The sequence below is a fragment of the Nipponia nippon genome, unplaced genomic scaffold (assembly GCF_047370975.1).
Source record: "Nipponia nippon isolate SJK-2023a ecotype South Korea unplaced genomic scaffold, ASM4737097v1 scaffold_1, whole genome shotgun sequence".
NCBI classification, from domain to species: Eukaryota; Metazoa; Chordata; class Aves; order Pelecaniformes; family Threskiornithidae; genus Nipponia; species Nipponia nippon.
This window is the reverse complement of record NW_028262290.1, coordinates 79,806,470-79,828,482: the sequence shown is the minus strand read 5'-3', so window position 1 is coordinate 79,828,482 and position 22,013 is coordinate 79,806,470. Positions and strand designations below refer to the sequence as shown.

Sequence of the window (22,013 nt, the reverse complement as noted above, 5' to 3'; positions counted from 1 at the left end):
AAGAAGAGGAGAGAGTTGTTTACATGGAAAGGGCGAAGGTGAAGAGCCCTGAAGGGGTTTCTTGGAAGGAGCTGCGTGAAGCTAATGTGAAGAGGCTGTAGGGGAGAGGAACTGGGAAGGGCTGTGATGTGCGATGTCACACAGTGACAGCCTGTGTGTGTGTGTGTTGGGAGCTGCCTGCATGGAGTGCGCTTTCTTCAAGGTAGAGGCCGTCTGGCTTGTCTGCATCATTTCCCTAAGGAAGTGTTGAACTCGAAATAAATCATCCCTCAAAACCTAGAGAGAATCTCTTTCTTATTGTTTATCAAGGACAACACAGAACAAATATTGTAGCTGAAACAGTCATATATAAGTGTGGTCATACTTAAAATAATTTACCTAAAACAATGGTCAGCGTGAGGCACTTGGCTTGATCTGCAGTTTAAGGATTAAGTCTTGTGCAGAAGGGGTATCCGTGTGCAGTTTGTAATGAGAAGATGAGGAGCTTCATGTTACTAGTGGGGTTTTACCTGCTCTAGCAGTTAGCTGTCCCAGGAAGAAATCTTGCAGTGTCTTCATATACAGAAGTGGGTTTCCTTAAAGGAATTGTATTTATATTGCACCATATTTCTTTAGAAATTAATGTTCTGGTAGCAAAGACCAGAACCAAAAACGTACTGAAAAAGTGGGTTGTAATGCTTTTTTTTAGGTGACTGTCTCCGTGCACCCATGGTTTGGGTTGAGTTCCTATAGTGCTCCTACAATGCATAGGGAACTATGTGCCTCCGAAGAGAATCAACCTCAATTCACTGAATATCTCTTACCCGATGTCAAAATGTTGGGCAGGATGTTTAAGCTACCTTATATGAGATTCAGTCTCACCTCTGGATCTTCAGTACCTTTTTCTGCCCCACTGGGAAACTGTCTTTCCTCTTCTGGATATTACTGTCTTGCACCCTTTCTCTGAAGCCATCTTTCAAAACTTGGTGCAAAGAGAAGGTAGCTGTGGTGGCATCTTTTATAATGGAGTTCCTTAACTAAAATACTGTGTTGTTTTCTATAGAGGATTGAGGTTTCATGGGAAAGATAGGGGATAGCCTGATGGTTACGCTCAACTTAGGTATTGCTTTGATTTCTCACAAGTGAATAAAACAGGATTATATCTAGTTCTATCACATTGTGCATAAGTGCTTTAATAACTGAACTATTGGGGCAAGAGGGAGGAGGGAAAGAAGAAACTAGACCTCATTTTGGCTTTCAGGGTGTTGTGTTGTTTTCTTTAAAGCATGACAACCGTTACCATATTTCTGTGCGATGCTGTCTATAAGGCATGCTTGAAGAATACAGTTTTACAGATACTGATAGGCTGCGTTGGATTTAGGCACCAAAGTGCTCAGTTGCCTCAAGGCAGAGATGATTCTACCTCTCCACTATTGCATTTCTCTAATTTGCAATTTCTGATTTATTTCTTAAACACTTAGGTTCCTTCCAAATACGATTTTAGATGCTTGTTTGGTTTGGATCAGATCCAAATATCACCACTGGGCCTGAAAAAATATGGTAGTACACTACTATCTAAACTGCTGCACTGTGGAGAAGTGGCAAAATTTAAAATTTAAAGGAGGCTGAGGGGTGACCTCCTTGCTCTCTGCAGCTTCCTGAGGAGGAGAGGTGGAGAGGGAGGTGCTGAGCTCTTCTCCCAAGTATCCAGCGACAGGATGCGTGGGAATGGTTGAAAGCTGCGCCAGGGGAGGTTTAGACTGGACATTAGGAAGCATTTCTTTACCGAGAGGGTGGTCAAACACTGAACAGGCTTCCTAGAGAGGAGGTCGATGCCCCAAGCCTGTCAGTGTTTAAGAGGCATTTGGGCAATGCCCTTAACAACGTGCTTTAGCTTGGTCAGCCCCAAATTGGTCAGGCAGTTGGACCAGATGATCGTTGTAGGTCTCTTCGAAATGAAATATTCTGTTCTGTTCTGTTCTCTTCTGTTCTCTTCTGTTCTCTTCTGTTCTCTTCTGTTCTGTTCTATCCTAAATGTGCTCCTGTTGAGGTAGTTCAGTTTTGGAAGGGAGCGCCTTTCTCAAATAAAAACAGGTTTGAAGCAAACAAGAAGAACTAACATTATTACCTTAGGAGAAATCCAGCCCTGAGCTAATTCCTGCTTTTTGTAAGCCATCATCCTTTTTCTTAATTAATTAATAAAGGGAAATTACAAAATGAAGTAATTGGATTTGATTTTAGCTTCTCTAAATAAGGATAAAGGAATGGTTGTATTGATTCAGAGTTAGGGTCTATCTAGCCCAGTATCCTGTCTGGGATACATAGGGGCCAGAAACGGACACCGAGGGAAGACTGAGAATAGGGCAGTCATATAATACTCGTTTCCTTAATGTTGTCATTGCTTCCAAGTTTAAAGTTAAATAAAACATAACAAGTATTCACATGTGTTGCCCTGCAAATTCTTCTCCTTGGAATAGTAGAGCTTCGCAGGCTTCTGCTGTGAAAGGTTTCTCTGTCTTCACTGTCGCACCAGAAACGATCTGCAGAACTGAAACGAAAGGAAACGGGCTGGTATTGCAAGCTAAGTGCAAGTGTTTTGTTTCTAGGTGGCTAAGTCCAGTCAAACCTTCAGTACATGTTTTGGGGCAGTTGGTATGTGTGAAATGAATTCAGTAAAAAAAAAAAAATAAATTACTATAATTGATACTCTTGTTGACCATTTCAGGAGTGATGGTCAAAAACTACAGAGAAACAGTGTGTATTATGGTCTCTCCATTAAATAGCAGCCTTGTGCTGCCCACTTTGCAAGCACCTAAGCAGCGCACTGTGTGGAATGCAAGACTGCTGCTGGCTTTCTGTGCATGCTCTGTACTCAAATAGCACTCTTAGCAGTGTAGGACACTGAACTTTAAAGCACATTTAAATAAGAAGAAATAGAATAGTTTCTATTAAGCACAATCAGTATAGGAAAATTGGATATAAATAGGACTCGAGCAGTTAAAAAGTTGCTTTTAAAGGAAAATCATGTCTGCAAACTTTTGCAAGTATTAAATGCAGAGGAAAGCATTGATCTTGGACCTTTTTGAAAATTTGGCTGCGAATATTTCCCTGCATCATTGGAAAGAAGTACAAAACATTCATAGCACAGCCACAGAGTTCTGCTATTGATTTTGTAAAACCTAAGGAATAACAATAATGCGTCTGGGAAAAGAAACAGACAATTCTCTTTCCCTGTAGGAACTTGTAGCAAGGCCTTTCTCGTAAAGGTGGGAATTAACCACTTGAATGGTTTTCTGGCATCTACAGCTAAGAAGAATGTTGTAATAATTTAAAAAGTCAGTTTGAAATTCACAGGGTCCAAGAGAGCAGCCATCAGTAAAATATGTGTGGATTTGTGGCAGGTGTTGTTTCTTTATTTTGGTTTGTTGGGCTCTTTTACATTTTCCAGGATCGTTGTAGGGGATTGGATTAGGTTTGTTGGAACATCAAAAGGACTTCTCGATACCGTAGCCAAGTTGATACCAAGCTGAGTAATAGAGTGTGATTAAATATTTGAGAGAGGTTACTGTGTCACATCTATAGAGGTGACTACCGACCTCAGAGATTTTGATGTAATTTCAAATTGGGCAACAAAAAAAATTGCACTTGGGGGTTGATCTTTTCTGTGGTAATTTTTTGAGGGGTTTGTACTTTTTCATGGGATTATTTCATGTAAAATTTATTCTTACCCCCCCCCCATAGTTGATACTAAAGATTGTTCACTATTTTGCAGATAACTTGAAGCATACTGCTGATACAAAATCTGCTTCTCTTTTGTTTTAGATGGACTATTAGTTTCTCAGCCTCCTTGCTTTTTGTGAAATGCTTCTGAATCTTTTTTCTTTCACCTTCCACAACCAGAATAGCAATTTAAAAATCAGTGAGACAGTATCTGCCTGTAATTATATACAGCGATGTTTGTGTGGCTGCATTGCAGGAATAATTGAAAAGATCATGTGCTGATACAACTCCTTGTAAAAATCTTTTCATGGCTGTTCTGTAGTAGTGTTAGATATAATTTCATGAATTGTTTTAGAAAACAATAAAAAGAAATATTTTTGTGTAGCACATAGCTATAGCACTTTCTCCAAAAATGAGTGACAACTGTAAACTGAATGACTTCACACAAAGAAGAGGCACACAAACATTTCTTGGATAATTAAAGGCATACAAAAGTGTGAGCTTGCCCTGGCAGCCTGTATGCAGGCTCCATGATAAATCAAGAGGTGTGCCAGAAAGAGTGAATGAAAGAAGACCTACATCCTTTCCCAGCAAGAACTGAGTTGCTTTGCTACGGTGTTCTTCCGAGGACCAGTAAGGCACAGGACTTGAATAACCAAATCATATGGCCCGATGTGCATGTGCACTGATGTATATTGGTGCACAGGATAAGAAAAATGAATTTCCACAGGCTGCATAATAAATACTATGCTAGGAGGGGTGTGTACAGTGCAGTTAACCTCCTTCTCGCACTGGATGGTTCAGAAGCTATCAAGAGGCATTCATTTGAAGGGAGATAAGGCCTCACATTAGGCCACGTAACGTCTAAAGCTAAACCCAAGTGATTCTGCAACTACCGCTGTGACCAGGTGGTGTGCAAAATGTGTGTGTTGGGCTGGGGGTTTGATGTAAGTTGCCTTTGCCCCACCGTTGTCCCTGCTGCCAGGGCCATGGGCACACTCCCGACTTCTGGGAGTTCAGCTGAGTCCGAGGTGCCCCGGCACCTGCTTTGAAAGTGAATCCTTGGGTGTTTGCACAGGCCCTATGGCAATGCTGTCTCAGGATGTCCCAGACAGTTTTTCTTCTGCCAAAGTGCTGAACAGCCTTCCTCACCTCTGGGTTGCCTCCTGTGAGGGTTTTGGTTACTTCTATAGAAACGTGGTTCGTCAGAACAGTCCAGGAAAGCAGTATTTTGGTGTCCCTTTGAGCATTCACTTGTGCACCACCAAAACTGCTTTTGACTCCCATGAATTGTGGGGAGAGGTGTTTGATGGTCATATGTAGCTCACCTTGTTCTGCTGGTGCTGGCTGTTGTGGGACAGTACTGTTGTCTCCACAGAGCCCATCTTGTCATGCTGGATTCCTATCAAGTCCATCTTGAAGAGGACACCCCCTTCTTGTTTAGCTTTACTTGAGATACTGGAAAAAATAATGAAGGCTCCCAAAGGCCCTGTTTGTTCCTTATTTATAGACATGCTGTAGCTCAGACTGGGATCTTTGTATCCATGCCTGAAAAGGGATAAACTTGATGTAAACAGATTGCTGGTAATAGTCAGACATCCTTTGCCGACCGTAGAAACTCTGCATTTTTGCAACGCTTTGTGCTTCTGATCTTTCCACGCTGTGCAGAGCCAGGTGGAGCTCCCCGAGTGCTCCATTCATGTGACGTTCCCCAAAACGAGCTCCCTGCAGCCTGCTCTGCTCATTCGCCTTTCGTCCTCCTAGCATGCAAGGTCACACATAGAAAGTTTCTCACTATTTTGGTGCTCTTATTACATGCGTGCAGAAATGGGAACGTGTGAGTTCAGCTGGAATCAAGATGACCACTCGGTGGATATTTACTTTGCTCCTTCTTGCCTAGGGAGGTAAAACAACTTTTACTGGAATATTTCGTGCGTTGGTGGTTATTAAAGTTTTAGGCACAGTGTGGTGCATCCTTACAGATGATAGGTTCATTAGCTTCAAGATGAACATTCAGAACTAAATATACGACAGTATTCTTCTTTTGTTTGGTTGGGTTTTTTGTTCGTTGGTTTTTTAGCATTGTCTTTTCATTCTTAAGTTACTCTGCCTCCCTGGGATTTTCCTTCAATAAATCCTATTTTCCAAAGACAATATAAATATAGAAAAATCAAAGTTCCGTATAGTTGAATGGTGACGCAGGATTCTTTATATCACTCGAACAGAATTAAGTAGAACATTTGTCGTCTTTGTACTAGAAAATTTGAAGTAGATATAGGATGCAATGACTACCAATAGTGGGAGAAGAATACAGCAAATAAATCATAATTATTCTTCTGGTTTTGGGTTAAGGGAGTTAATAATTATACCTGCCGGAGTTCTCAGTTCATTAATATTTTATGCTACTGTTTTCTAATACTGTACTAATGTAATTATGTAATTCTGGTTAAAATCTCCCTCCTCAAGTTTGATGCAGGTTTCCATAGTTCAGAAATTCTCAATAAAGAATTTTATTGCTCGGCTTTCTCAGTTGAAGTTGATAGAGTTTGCAAACTTACATAATGAGGCATAGGAATATGCAGAAAAGTGGTTGATAATGAATTTAAAACCTTTTCTTCAGAAAAACTATAAAGCAGAAAGCTTTATTTTGCTGAACATGCTGAAAAATTGATTAGGGAGAATACTTCTGTTAATTTTTTTTTTGTCTTTTCATGTATTTGATGTGAGTATACAGTCAATTGTACTGATCTCTTGTAAAGCTGGAAAACACGTAGAAGAAAAGAACAAAAAAAAAAGGCATTTTTATTCACTCAAGCAGATTTGGCACAGTTTTGTGACAGCCTAAAGGCTCCCTGCACAGGCATGTCAGGTTGCTTCAGTCAGGAACCCTTTTCAGGCCAAAAGCAGGAAAAGCTCATTCTAAAAAAAAAAACAAAAAAAAAAAAAAAAGAAAGATTTAAGATTAAAAAAAAAAAGTAGGGTATCTAAATTTAAACTATGTCAAATTCTAATAAGATTTTTCTAGGGAAACACTTCATGTGTTTTTCTGCAAGACCGAGGCGTCAGTTTGTAACCAAGAAATGGCAACTATAATGTGCAACTATATGGGACCTTTCAAAAGCTAAAGAGCATGAATTTCACTAGGGAAAACAGCACTCTCTTCATACCAGAATATATTGATATCCTTGTAGGAGCAAATACACTTTTAATATAGAATCATAGAATCATTTAGGTTGGAAAAGACCCTGAAAAGCACCAAGTCCAACCGTTAACCCAGCACTGCCAGGTCCACCACTAAACCATGTCCCTAAGCACCACATCTACCCGTCTTTTAAATACCTCTGGGGATGGGGACTCAACTGCTTCCCTGGGCAGCCTGTTCCATATTCCATATGTTGGATAAGAAGGTAGCATTAGGTTAAAATTTTAATGGTGAATCTGTTACTTTGACTATAAAAGTTACAGTATTTATTAGAAGGCCATTGCAGTAGTTGTGAGGAGAAGCCTGGCTAAAACTGGAAAAGCCAAAATACAGTCAAAATTTATTGGAATCCTTTTTTAGACCTTCCCATCTAAGATTTCTTAAGGTGAACACATTAAAATGTTTCTATGGAAGTCAGACTAGTGATATTAGGGATCACTACTAATCAGCCACTAGTGATTCATTTACTACTACCTGTACTATGCCAATAATGAGCTTCTACATTTTATACAAATTTACTGCTTAAAAAGGGCTAAGCTGGAATTCCTGGAAATGATAATTCACTCTTTATGCACAGGCTTGATTTTCTTTTCTCACTGATTTGGGTGAGGTGGCACAGTCTTTTACATCAGCCAGCAACATTTAGTAATTCATTCTGCCAGCAAGAATGCCACCTGGGATACTACATTTTTTTCTGTCTTTTGAGGTGGTATCTATCCCATAGAAATCTGGATGCTGGAAGAGGGACTGTATAGTGGAAAGTAATATATTACTTATTATGGATGATGTGGATTCCATAAAGGAAGATCGCTCTCAAGTGCCAGTGTGCCAGCTGAAGCTGCAGTTGTTTAGTGGTTTTGAAAATCAGGCAAAAGGAATTTAAAATTGGAAAAAGTAATATTTCAAAAAGAGCCACTGTGCCTAGTCACCACCCACAAGTGCTCCATTTGAAGAGGTAATTTAAATTAAAGTAATTTCTTCCAGTTTAGCACTTTGCCATTATTATTTGCCAGAGGACTCTGGCTGTGTTTATCTTCAATATTATTAGCTTCAGTGGACTTGAATGCAAGCATTTTAGTTGAGTGTCTCATCGAAGTGCTAGCTTCTTAATCTATGAAATCTCTCTACAGTGAGTCAGTATAAACCACAGATGGTAGATATTTGGAAACTGATGATGATGTATAGATTTGAATTTGACAGGTTGACACTTTTGATGCCAGCTAGAAATTAAAAGTTGTCCTTTTAGAACTATCTATATGTAAATTAGGCAAGTATCCTTTTTTTAACACTATCAAATCTGATAAATAATTAACCCAAGTTCTTTTCCTGTAAAAAGAGACCTCCAAAAAGAAGCATTTAATTTCATTTACATTATTCTTGGTCATAGATACTAGGAGCTATACTCACATATTCATAAGAGATCCAGCATCTGTTGGGAAAAGGGAAAACAATTTAAGATTTAAAATCCATTTACTCATTAAAAAGAGCATTTATTCTCAACATCAGAAAGAAATAAATGTATAGTTTGAAAAGTTAAAATAATTTCTGTCTTTGTTTATTTACTGATGGATACAACAGATGATTTTGTTCTCCCCTATAAATATCTTGTAAAAATGTACAGAAAAATGTTTTAATCATGACTGTAACTATCAGTTCACTGTTATCAAAAGAACGATTATTACTGAGTAACTTCAATCTTTTTTGTATTCTGGGCATGTGAGAAAGACCTGTATTGAAGCATAAGCAGCTCATGCCTTGGAGCAAAGTGTACTCATTGCCTAATTGAATATATCATTCATTTTATCATTCATTTGAATATATCGTTCATTTTATAAAAAAAAACCCTAACTAACCCATCCTCTAGTGTGCATGCTCATTATTTTAAGATTAAGACCTTCTATTGCTTAAGTGCTTGTACACAGAAGCACACACACATCTAAATTTACTCTCTTGTGTAGGCCAATTGAATTAACTTAGCTGCACATTTGAATAATATAAAAATGCACATAATGATCAGTAGAACCAGGAATCATACTCATTATTTCTTTTAGAAATCATATGTAACTGTTCACTTGAGAAAGCAATTTATAAATTTCTCTATATAAAATGGAAAATCAGATAAATAGAAGGATCCAAAAAAGTTACAGAATTTTAATGGTTTTGCTTTGAAATAGTGTAATTTGTATATGAAGACTAAGAAGGCAGTTTCTATATTATGTTTTAAATTACTTAATTAACAAGTGAAGATGCTCCCCTCCTGCTGAATGAATGCTGTGCAAGTCATTAATTAAAAAATATGGAAAATAATACTTGATATATATGAAGTATGTTATTTATTCCTAAGTCAGTTCCTTTATTCTTAAATCAGTTACTTCAGAGTAGATTTAGATCTGAATATTGATGGCATACTACTGAATCATTTCACGAAAAATTAACACTTTTTTCCCCCCTCTTTTCAGTTCAACAGAAGAGCAGTTTCACTGGCAAACACAAGGTAATGTACTTATCTACATATATGTATTATATATATTCTTTCCCAGAATGATTTTATTTCCTAAAGAAGATGGAGGGGAAAACAGCATTTATTTATGCAATATTTTTTTCATTGCTAGTGTACAAAACCTGTACTTAAAAACTGGCAAAATTTGGCAAAAGTTGTTAGGGTTGACAAAAAGAACACCAAGGCTAACGTAGAGTTTTGAGAGGGGGCATAGCTAAACGTGTCTCTGACTTTTTTTGAGATTAGACCTGAACTTTCTCATTAATCCAAGGCCATGCTTTCAAAGGATGGCATAATTTTCAATATGGCCAGCCTCCTCTGAATATGTGATCTTGGTGTGTTCTCCATTCCTATATCAGCTGTGAATGCTTAGTCACATGTAACAGATTTTACGTTTTGTCTTGTAACTGGTTTTACCTTTGCCTTTCTTTTACATTTTTATGTTGTTAATTTTATTACAGATGGTCAGAAGGATATAGAAGATGAACTCACCACTGGTCTGGAGCTGGTGGACTCCTGTATTAGATCACTGCAGGAATCAGGGATACTCGATCCACAGGACTACTCAGCCAGTGAAAGTAAGTTGCTAGAAATCTGTTTTCTAGAACCCGGACATATTTGTAACATTTCATGCTTTAAAACTGAATGCATATCTTACAGTGTTTTTCTTGATTATTTTCTGATATTGGCAGAAGACAATGAAGTTGCGAGCAGGCAAATTGCCTCCTTGCCTTTGCAAGTTAATTTTTGGTTTTCTTTGTAATGGGGAGAATCTCACTGCTAGTTTGTGGGGAAAAAAGCCAAACATGCAGAATATATTTTAAGGAAAACACTTTGTAACTGCAGTATTGCTGTACTACGCTATATGGTCATGTCGCAAGACTTCAGCGTCACCACTACCAAAGTAACTTTCAAACAGCGCTTTTTCAGTATGCAAAAGTAATAAAATGAAACGTGGGGCTGTGAGTAATTCTGGTATCTGTCTGTAACCACTTGGCCAGGTAGCTGGTACTGCTTAAGACTAAAATTTTCAAACGGATATGCAGACAGAAATAATTAGGTGAACTTTTTTAAAGATGATGCAGAGAATGGCAGCTGTAGCAAGAAAGCTGAAGTCTTGTCTCAAAGGTTGGCTCACTGGTCATTTAGCAGCCATTCTGTTTGCAGAATTGTGCAGTCAGTGGATAGATCCTCTGCTAGGACCAGCTGTTGGGGAAGTGAATCAAGGCTAAACAACAGCAAATGTTGAAGGAGGGACATGCCACTCAACGTATTTGTAGAGCAGATGTCTATGAACGCTTGTGCTCAGGAGTCACATACACTGAAACAAAGTTTTCCAACAGGTTAACAGGTCTGTTATCAGATGTAGCACTAGATACTGAAAAAGCAGGTTAATTCCCTATTTTCCTTTCCTTTTCCTCAGGCTCCTATCTGATACTCTGTTCCCATCTGCCACAATATATACCCACTTTCACTTCACTCCTACTGCAGCTCCTGAGACTACCTTGGCCTTTCAGTTTTCTCTAGTATTCCGCTACATCTCTTTCCCTCTGCTCAGTTGAGCCATTTTTGTCTTTTTAAATCCCCTGCTGCCCAGTACCCTCTGACTGAGTCATGTCTTCCGAGGTGGCTGCCCAAATTCAGCTTTCTCGAAACCAAAGGGGATGATCTCCCCTTCGTCTGGAAAGGCTAATGGAATGTGACAGCCGCCTTCTGCAAAGCACCTCTAGCAATGACAAGTCATCACCCAAAATCCGGTGATCAGGTGACGAAAGGAAAGCATTGCAAATTGCATATGCAGAATTTTAATTTGTCAGAACATTTTTCATTATTTAAAAAAAAAAGATTTGCAGTAAAATACACAGCTGACAGTCCTGGGACAGTAGAAAATTTTTCACTTTTCATGTGCACAATATTTCTGGTCTGACAATGTCACTAACACTTTTGTTAAGATGCTGCTTGATCTGAACACAATCTGTGTGATTAACATCTGTGAAGATGTTGCTTGGTCTGAACAAAATTGGGAAAACATGATGAAACAGTGTAAACCCTTACAATTTGCCCTGGTTTTTTATTCATTTGGGGGTGAGGAGAAACAAATTAAATGACTAGCATGATAAGGATTGCCTTCAAAATGTGGTTTGATAGCAAAATGAAACTGGGTAGATGGCAATAGAGGAGACTGGGAGCAGGGAGGGGCTGGCTTGGATGGGAGACTGGCAGAAACTAGCTGAAGAGATGGAAACTAAGAAAAAATGTTAGGGAAAGATGAAGACAGTAGATGGAGAGAAGTCTGAGTATCTGAAGAAAACTAGTACTAAAGAAAATTTCTGGGGAGTATCACAAAAAGATAAGACACAAATAGGAATGTAGATAGATGGGAAGGAGAATAAGGAACATGGCCAAATGGAGAACAGTGATGGAGAAGAGGTGCAATAGAGATGGATTGTGTGGGGGACCAGCAGGTGAGGAACTGAAATTTGTCGAAGCAGAAGATCCAGTCAGAAAGTTGAAAGCTGAATTTTCTTGGTTCGATGGTTTGTTCGTGGGATCAGGAGTTAGGTGCAAAGAGGGGGAACAACAAGGTAATGAGAATGACATTCGAGGTAGGAAATAGTGATAAGAGTTATGGACAGGACAATAGCTGTCCCTAAGAAACATAGGTTTGGAGAGAACAGGCAGGTGCATGTGCTCACAAGGGAGTAGGCTTCCCCACAGAGCTGCAAGCTTGGTCTTCTTCATTGTCAGGAAATATTTGTGAAGCCTTTTGTCGTTGTGCCCCATACTCCTCTGCTCCAGGCCCACCTTGTAATGAAACTAGATTGCTATTTCCCGTTTATGGTTTTAATTAAGAATCAGATATATATGCCAAAGCTAACAGTTGCAGCTCTGCTAATCACTCATAGATGCAATTAGGATGTCACATACTGGATTTTCTTCTTGGTTCGGGGGTCTTTTTTCAATTTAGAGTGAAATATCACAAACCCATCAGACAGTTAAAACGTTACTGTGTTTGCAAAGTCAAAAGTACCAAAGTCAAGGCTGTCTGTACAACATAATTTGAATTTCTTATGACTGCATTATGAAACAATTATTATCATGCCCTGTTTTGTGCATTTTCAGTCCGTGCCTCATTTAGCCCAAAGCTAAGGCTCAGATTGCACAGCATACTAGTGGGGGATTTCATCTGGAGCACTTCTGACTTCTCTAAGCAATGGATAGAACGCACATAATAAATGAAAACAAAAATCTCATATTTGACGGTTCAGCTTTGCACTTAAAATTTAATTCTATCCCTCCTTCATGTCCTAAAGTTCTAATGTTACAGTTGTGAAATCATTCAAAATATCTTCCGCTGATAGGTGTTCCCGGTGAGTTCGCAGGTGTGCTGAGAACAAACAGCTGTAACTGGACGCTGTGGAAGCAGAGTCTCAAATACATGAAGCGTGCTGTAAAAGGAAGTTTAAAACTCACGCTGAAGTGTCTTGCACACAGCATTTGTATTTCGTAGACACTTTCAGTCTTAATTCCTTCAACCTCCAAATAGGAAATGAGATCTATATAAATGTCTCACTTTACAGGTATTCTAAAAATCGTTATTTGTGATGTATTTGAAGTAAACGTTGAGTGTCATAAAATAGCCCACCTGGGTGCTATTTTTTTTTCCTTTGTATTGGATATTTTTCAATGAAGGCCTGAGGTCATGCGGTAAAAAATGAGGCAACTACAAAACACTGAATAGTTTTGCATTGTGTGCACTGGCCATAAGACAAGGAAGGAGGGTAAGAGCGATGATGCAGAAAAAGCAACTTAATTTGGCATTGCGTAACTTTTGAGCTCTTAACTTGACAATTTTAGTTACGTTTACTTCTGCAGTTCGACTGCATAGCTGTATTTTAAGTAACAAGGCTGACTCTGAGGAAAGCATTTCCAGCCTGCCATGGCAGTTCTAGTCTAGTTGAGGCAGATTTTTTAAATCATCATAGGAAAGCCTGCCCAGGGATGTGACCGAAGCTGCTTTTTCTGAACTGTGTGCATCTAGTCTAATGAGTTAATCTATCAGTAGCTCTGCCTTTGTAGAGGATTAGTGTGTCTGTAGTCAGAATCTTTACAATTTGGTTTCACGCACTCTGATTTTCTCAGAATTAGTTTTAAAAAGTTGTCACATAGCAGGCGGCTGTTATAATACTCTTAATCCCAAACATCACTTCACATGTGCTGTTCCTTTAGTAGCAAATAAAAGCAATGGAAAAAGGCTAATGGGACAAGTCACATGAAAGGGGCTTGCACAGGAGGGGTTCTGTATTGCTAATAGAGATGCTCGCTAATTATCTCTACTGAGTGTGACTCAGCAAATAAAAAAATATATGAATATGTAAAGCTTTTATTAATTTGGCGAAATGCAAGCAGAGCAATCACTGTTTTTAAAGTAATTATTATCAGTACAGTTCCCTGTACTGCAGTGATTTCTCTTTATCTTTACGTAGCTATGGATCTGTCACCACTGCGTCACTCCAGTTTACATCAAACATGATCTGACATAGTTTTTGTGGAGTCAGAGGGGAGTTCAGCCTGTCCTAAGTGTTTGTGGGGATGTCACCAGCAGAACGATGGTGGTCCACACATGCCCTCAGTCCCTGAGGTTGGGCAGGTACAGGCTGCTGCTAGTGGCAGTAGCCATTAGCTATGGTGTGTCCTAGGGACAGGCCTGGTCCCTCAGTGTCACTCTGAGGGCACTTGGTCCATCCTCCCCGCTGCTGTATATCGCTGTAACACCCAGCGTGGCAGCCTGGAGCTGACTGCAGAGCTGGCTGCTCCTCTCAAACGATTTCTTCCCTTCACCGTTATCTCTTTCTAACGGGAACTCAAAAATATTGCATTTGCACAAATGAAGATAAATAACTGTCACTTTAAATAGGATCAGGGGAAAGACCAGACACGTGAGAGCCAAGCTAATGACATATAAGACATGGGAAGCAAGTCACGGGAGACAGACAGGAATGCACAGTAAGTGTAGGAGCTGCAATCACTGGGGAAGGAAACACGCAGGGGAGCGAAATTCAGTTCAGGACAGAGATAATACTAGGGATGTTTTGGACAGACATAAGACACAGGAGTACTGAATAGTGACTGTAGCTCAGGAAGGGTATTATCATGGCAGAATTGGTTAATTTAGTGGGGAAAGACATGTGGAAAAAACATTTTGCGAAGGCTGAGTATTGTGGAGTATTGTGGAGACCAAAAATTAATAGTTCAGATTAGAAAGCTTGACAAGTTGGGGGATGAAGGAAACTACAATTTTTTCCTCCCCTTGCCATCACTGCACCCCTGTTTCAAAATCAAACAACTACTTCAGATTCATTCCTTTTACTACCTAGTCAGTACACCTCCTTTGTTTTGTTTTGGTTTCTTCTTTTTTTTTCCCCCATTACATGTAAGAACAATTGAAAAGGTAGAAAGCTTGATGGAAAGGAGAGTAAACACAGATATACAACTCTCTGAGTGAAAAGGGTGCTTGATGAGGACGTTTGTTTGTCCTTAAGGCTTGATAAGGTCGCAGGCTGGCCTGCAGATGAGTGGGAAAGGTCCTGATGAACTGCCTGAGGTCCCCAGATGTCCATCCTCTGTGACACAGAGAAACTGGAGGCCTCTGAGCAATCATTAAGGACCAAACTACCTTTTCCTGCCAACGTTTGTAAATTTGCATTTTACAGACAGGTAGTATAAGAGTGAGATAGATGTGGAAGGAGAGGAATATACTGGCCCTGTATTTCTTTCCCTCCTACTAGTTCCCCTGTACCCCTATCCCATGTGGGTCATTAGCATGCCACATCAGAGGACTGCCATGATATTAGCATCAGAACCATTTCTGAGATAATTAGCTGGAGCTCATTGAATCCTTACAGACCACATTGAATCCTTATAGGCTACAATGGTGGAGACAGGCAACGGTTACTCCCTCTGTAATGGCATTAGGAAAATGAGGGTTAGACGGACTGCTGAGATTACTAAGCAAACCCATTGGCACTTTCTGCCTAACTTAAACCATAGGCTCAAATGTGCCCTAATCCAGAAGTCTCTAATTTTAATTTAAGGTATCTATATTTAAATCTTTCATGCTATTTCCTTTGCTTCAGTCACCACAAACTGAGCATAAGACCGGTCTTAAAAGGATTATGGGGCGGATTTATGGAGCTTTTGGTGTTTAAGTTTCTGACTGAAACGAAATAGTTTCACTATTTTTCACTTGCTTAATCACTTCATGTGGCAACCCTCCTTCTTTGCTTTCTAAATCAATACCACAGCCTGCAGCCACAGGGTTCTTGTTGACGTGGATCAGAAAACTTCTTGGATCAGTCTTCCAATTGTCTGGTATTTTTAAAATGCTGCATTTTAAATTTCAATTTAAGAATAAGTGGTTTATATTGGAAGTGCATTTTTTCCCACCTGACATTGCCAGTATTCCAGACAAATTTTTTTCCCCAAATTTTCTGAATATATTTTTATTTGTATCTGTGACCCTGTTGTCCTGGTGCTCGGGATTAATTACAGAATTCAGCACACTGATAAGGGAATAAATACAATGTAGATTAAATAACACTGTCACCTTGGCTAATGCCATTTCAGAGTGCACTTCACTGAAGCTACATGTTGACAGAAATGCATGCAGTTAAGGATGTCTCAGTCCTTCTGGGAAAGGAAAAGCATGGCTCACCACTGAGGACTCAATCCTACAATATATTAACTCTTTTAGTCACTTGAAACTATCTGCCCAAAATGCATCACGAAGGGGTAGTAGTACCATTTAGACGCTGATTTTTTTTCCTGTGAAGAATGACTTATGTTACAAGAACAGATTACTTTTGTCGCATGAAATTATATATAGCTGTTGTATTAGACAGATGTGGTTTTCACTTAAATAACCTGCCTAATTCTGAGGCTAAAAAGATGGGCTAAACTCTTATTTTATTCTCTTAATTCAGTTTTGTTTCAGCAATTTTTTTACAATAAGAGAGATCCTCCTTACTCAGTGTGAAAGCAGATGTCCCAGTTTGAAAGAGCACTCCTTGTTCAACCTTTATGATTTTCATCCTTTATCAGCTGCTTTATTCATAGATATTGAAAGTGGATTGAAACAAAAAGGCACTATTCACACAATGAATGTGTAAAAGGATGTGTGTTTATGTGTTTTCCATCCCATAGCTCTTGCTTTGTGAAATTGCCACCTGTCAGATGGCTGACATGCTCAATGAGATGAAATTTGGCATCAGTGGACCTCACAATTTGTAGATAGATGAAGTTATTTCCATTTCATTATCTGCTCTGAGAGCCAGGGTGATCCAGCTGAGTCATTCTTTGTGCACACAAAGGAGGTGTTCTTGTGGGATCTCCTGGTAAACATACACACTAATAAAATCATGCACTCTTTCAGTACTTTTCAGAACTGAAAAACACCTAGGAAGCGTGTGTGCCCCTCTTTCATTTTAGGACTGGAGTCTTTGGAGTAGGAGTGGCAGAAGTGCGTAACACAGGTCCCACCACCTTTCTTTCTCCTGCATTAATGCAAACCTGGCAGTTGTCTGACTCAACAGTTCTTAGCTCCAGATAAATCTCTCCGAGTATGAGGTCTGAGGAAATTTTGATTTGTTGATGAAACTTCTGTCAGTATTGTAATATATTCAGGGTAAATATTTATGGATGCCTCTTCCTGTTCCACCCATCTCTTCTAATACAAGCACTTTCGATATCTTGGCTTGAAAACTTTGGGGTTTCAAAGTCATCTTTGCCAATTTGTAATGGGGTAAATCTTCTTAAAGGTGGACACCTTTTGTTAAAGGATGGTCTCACAGTTATTCATTGTATGTTCTCACAGAGAAAGCTGTACAGAAATTGTCTCAACTGTGGGTCAAGTTCAGTCTTTTGAAGTATTTGTTAAACACTTAGATTTCTGAGAAATTGAGAGAAGATGTTTTTTTCCTTTATCCCTCTCCCCTTTCTGTCCCTAGTCACCTTAAGTGTAAGCATGAAATAATTATCATGTCATTTAACACTGTAATAGCCACTGGCTGGTAGCAAACACCGAGACCTACTTCCAGGGGCAGTCCTCAGCAGGAGATTAATGTCTTTACAAAATAGCTGACCATATAAAGTTTCTGTAGATTCATTGCTAAACCCTGCTAAGACATTAAAATTTGATAATATGAAGCAGGCTCTAGCGCAGACCCGAGAGCCAGCTCTTACATCTCAGCATCAGTGTTTACAGCTAGTGCTGCCTCAGGAAATGCTCCATCAGCGCTGAGCATCCCGAGCTTGGACTTTATTGTTTTCATCCTCTGTCAGAGACAGAGTTCAAAGGTACCGAGAATTGCAGTAGATGAAAAGATGTAGCTCAAACACTGTCATTCAGTACTCTATCACCTCTGCTCGTATCACAGGTATCAGGATGGTAAGGGCCAGGTAAAACAGGCACGTCTTTGTTGCTGACGTATCGCATCCATCATGTTGGTCTTCTCACTTTAAGAGCGTGAGTGAAGTTTTCCTTGTCGGTCTCTCCCCTTACGCAGGCAGAGGAGGAGACCACTGCAAAGAGTCAAACTTAGGAGCAGAGCCCCAGTACGGGCTCTCACCACCGGGATTCCTGGCAGGCTTTGGCATCTGCTTCACCAGCCATGGTCCACCCTGGGTTTCTGACAGTGGAGTGTTAGGGACTGTGACTCGGGTCCAGTTGATCTCGTTCTGCTTTGGTTCACTGCCTGTCTTCAAGTTCTCGTGTGGTTGTTTACAAGCAGGAGACCTGGTGAAGGCTGAAGGAACCATCAGCGTTCAGGGAAGCAGCTTCTGCTTTCCCTGGTTCCTCGGGAGTGGCACAGGGGTTGCTGTGGGCATCCTCCTGTGCAGGGCTTCCATCACCTCAATTCTGTGGCCCTTCTGTAGATTGGTAGGGTGTCTGTGGGGGTTTATAGGTCTCTCAGGGAGAAAGCACTAGAAGCCACTGGCACAAGTACTGTTCAAAAGGTGACGGTCCAGTACGTGCCCTTACTGTTGGACCTAAACTGCCACAGTCTGTCACTTGCAATTTCCTCTCCTCAGGAAGGAATCTCCAGCCAGAGACACTCACGCCATCTTAGTATCTCTCTCTAGCCCTTGCCTTTCCTGTGCTCTCCCACCTTTTCTTGCTGTCCCTTCTTTCCCTAAACTACCCATTGCTGTCTTACAATATCCTTATGTCTGTTGCTTCCCTTCTTGTTTCAATTCCATCTTTTCTTTTTCCAGTTCCTTTATCTTTGCTGTTCTCACACATCATGAAATAAAGCCTCAATGTCTTGTCCCCAAAACAGATGATGATTCATCCTCAGAGGCAAAAAAAAAAAAAAAATCAAAACACATTTTCTGTGTAAAAGTGACCTTGCTATCCTCACTTTTTACATGCTTACGTAACTTCAAGCAAATCCGCATTGGTCATTGGTGTGTCATGTTGGGAGTCCAGAGGTAACACTATGACAACACCGCAACCAAGTAATTTCTAATTTCCCTTCATTTCTGTACAGCAGCCTATAGGCTGATTTTTTGTTTCAGTGTGCTGTCACCTGCAGCATGTTTCTTGGAGTTTCCTTATTTCTGGTTATGTCTACATGATGAAATGTGCTTTTTTATATAAATTCCATACTGATATCATGATATTACTTCATATCTCTGACCTTGCTTGTCCTGACATGAATCTGACTTTGGTACCTGGTGTCATTTTATGCTGTGCAACTGACTTATCATAGAATCATAGAATCATAGAATCATCAAGGTTGGAAAAGACCCGTAAGATCATCGAGTCCAACCGTTAACCTAACACTGCCAGGTCCATCTATACCATGTCCTCGAGCACCACGTCTATCCGTTCTTTAAATACCTCCAGGGATGGAGACTCAACCACTTCCCTGGACTTAAAATCCTTGCCTAAAGAAAAGAACCCCCCACAATCCAGCTTTATTACTGTAGTACAAAATGTGAGTCTCAGATTAACACAGGAGCAGTAACAGCAGGTAAAACATATATGGAGGGGAGAAATGGAAAGGTGAGGGTCAAGACCAGGAAGGCAGGAACAATTATTAGCAACATCAAAGATGGAAAGGAGGTAGTGATGGGCTTGTAATGCTTAGCCTGTGGCAAACACAAATCCTGCACAGGCAACCAGGTGTTCCCTCATCTACCAGAGGAAGCAGTTACTGAAACTCATTAGAAAATGACAGTGACTTATGGTAGCATCTGTAGGAGCAGAACAAAGAAAGACTTTTGGCATCCGAACCTACAACGCAAAAGAACATCAGTAAATATTGTGTCTGTAATATGGGCCAGGAAACAAATGCACCCACATCCTCACGACAGACTGATAAACCACTCGCCCTACTCGTGCCTCAGTGGCATGCCAGCGCCCGCGCACTCAGCACAGTCAGAAGTGCCAAGAGCCACATCGTTCTGGGATCTGCCAGTGCCAGCTTGTGAGCATAAGCAGCGTGTAGATGTAGCCTTGAAAAAGAGGTAGTTGGCTTGTTAGCCTGTGTAAAATGATGTATATGGAACAGAAAATTTTGGCAGGTAGGGGTTTGGGTTTGATTTCTTTTGTGCTACATGCAGTTTACATAGCTCTCAATGAAGCAGGATTTTTGTGACTTCTCTGATAACACAGAGTAGGGAGTTGCCTCCGTTTTTACCATTCTGGCCTTATAAATGGAGAAATGCATTTTCTGAGTACAACATGAGAGCAGAGAGTACTGCACATTTGTGGACACAGAAAGAGGAAGCAGAAGCAAAAGGGCATACTTTCTGTTTTATGGCAGAGGAGTTTTGGGGAGATGAAAAAAAATCGTCATAAAATTTTGACCTTTTTGACTTACTTCTTAATTGACTTCCAAGGCAGTGCTAAACACATTCTGAGCTGGCTCGCCTCAGAGACCAAATAACCATTTTCATTTGTGGACAGAAAAGATTCAAGATTTAAGCCTGTCAAAGGTCAGGAAAAAATGGAGTTCTGCTTTGCACGAGAAGAGGAAACCTGTTTCATGCTAGTAGTTAAGTTCATAGAACAACATAATAGCATAACAGATCTACTGATGCCTTTTGTATTAGATCCGTATATCCGTGAGTTGTTCTAGATGCTTTATAGTCAGAAGCAGGTAGGTGCTTTTTTTAATTATTATTATTATTATTATTTTTCAGCAGCCTAATTTAGGTTTATCAGAAGAGATTTGTCTGATTTTTTTATTTCTGATAATGCATTCAGCTTCCATGTGAGTCATATTTGTGTGATGCCTGTAACCATCTGATTTTATTTCCTAGAAATAAAAAGGGAACACATTAGTTTAATACTATCAATAGCAGCTTTAGGCTGTGCTAGGCACAGAGGGTGACTAGGAACACTTGACATTCACAGTTGGTCTTCAAAGGTATAAAATACTTCCAAAAAATTAGGATTTAATCATGCAAAATATGTTCTGAATTTACTTGGCTTTTTTTTCTGTAAACAAAACACACACTCCATTTTAAATGTAGTTATTCTTTGCAAAATGGGAGACTGATAATGAAAACACAAATTAAAAAATAACAATTATTTATGCCAAAATTCAGTGTTTCGGAAATGGAAACATGACAGTTCCTTCTGAGTCGGAGCTTGCTGTCTGTGTCGCTGCATGCAGCGCCTCCTCCTGCACGCAGGTTTCTTCTTGTGGTCACATTGAGAAATGTATCTAATCCCATCCAGGAGCCCAGTTCAGGTACTGTTCTCCTGCGGTTCCACAGTCTGATCTTTTAATAGACAGCAAACTTCCGTTACAGTGAAGTATTGTGTGACTTCTGCCACTCCTAGTATTGCATACCACCTGCAGAGTTTCACAGAAATCACATCGTCACCATCAGCAAATCATGCTGTTTGTGGAAAGAAGTGATTTATATTCTTCATGTAATTCACATCGTGTCTACCTTAGGCCACTGACAAGGTTTTGTTGGCAGAGGCTTCTCATGGAGGCGTAACAAGTGCCAGCAGAAATTTTACTGCCAAAAGAGCTCCAGATCGTCCTTAGATATCCCTAGATGGAAGGCTAGAGGATATTATTTTCCCTCCTTGTGTCCTCCGTAGTGCAGAATTGTAATTTAGTTATTATCCTTGCTGCCCATCTTGTTCTTGTGTTGTTTCTATCTATTGCTCCTATAAAGCACATCATCCTAATGGCCAATGATAAATTATCTCTTTCAGAGACTATCTGATTTCGATACCTGCAGAATTTAGCAAGCGATTTCATAAAAGATGATTAATCTTCTACAAAATAAGTTGTTTAATCTTGGGGTCATTTAAAAATTTGCAGTAGTAGGTTATCCTTGTTTTTAATCTAAATTTAGGATAGCTTTTTCTATTAAAAAAGACCCAAAGACAAGGGCAACTTCTGTATTCCGAGCTTAAATCTGTATAAACCTATTCCTGCTCAGTGCATGTCTTTAGATCTTGTTCTCTAGCATCTTCAGTAATTTCTCTCATTCGTAATGGAACTCCAGATTTTTTCCTACTGTCAAACATTACCAAATATTGCTTATGAAAGAAGACCTGTCTGTATTACATTTCATACAAAC

The 22,013-nt window shown here is 39.8% G+C and overlaps 1 protein-coding gene across 7 annotated transcripts in view; it reads left to right on the top strand.

Annotated features, from left to right (window-relative positions):
* The window catches only part of CTNND2 (catenin delta 2), a 690,230-nt gene that overhangs the window by 348,346 nt on the left and 319,871 nt on the right, over positions 1-22,013 (top strand). For all 7 annotated transcript variants that reach the window (XM_087760877.1, XM_087760884.1, XM_087760869.1 and 4 more), the window contains 2 exons: positions 9,361-9,395; positions 9,863-9,979. In XM_087760877.1, the coding sequence (XP_087617003.1) occupies positions 9,361-9,395; positions 9,863-9,979 (152 nt within the window). The remainder of the gene's footprint in view (positions 1-9,360; positions 9,396-9,862; positions 9,980-22,013) is intronic.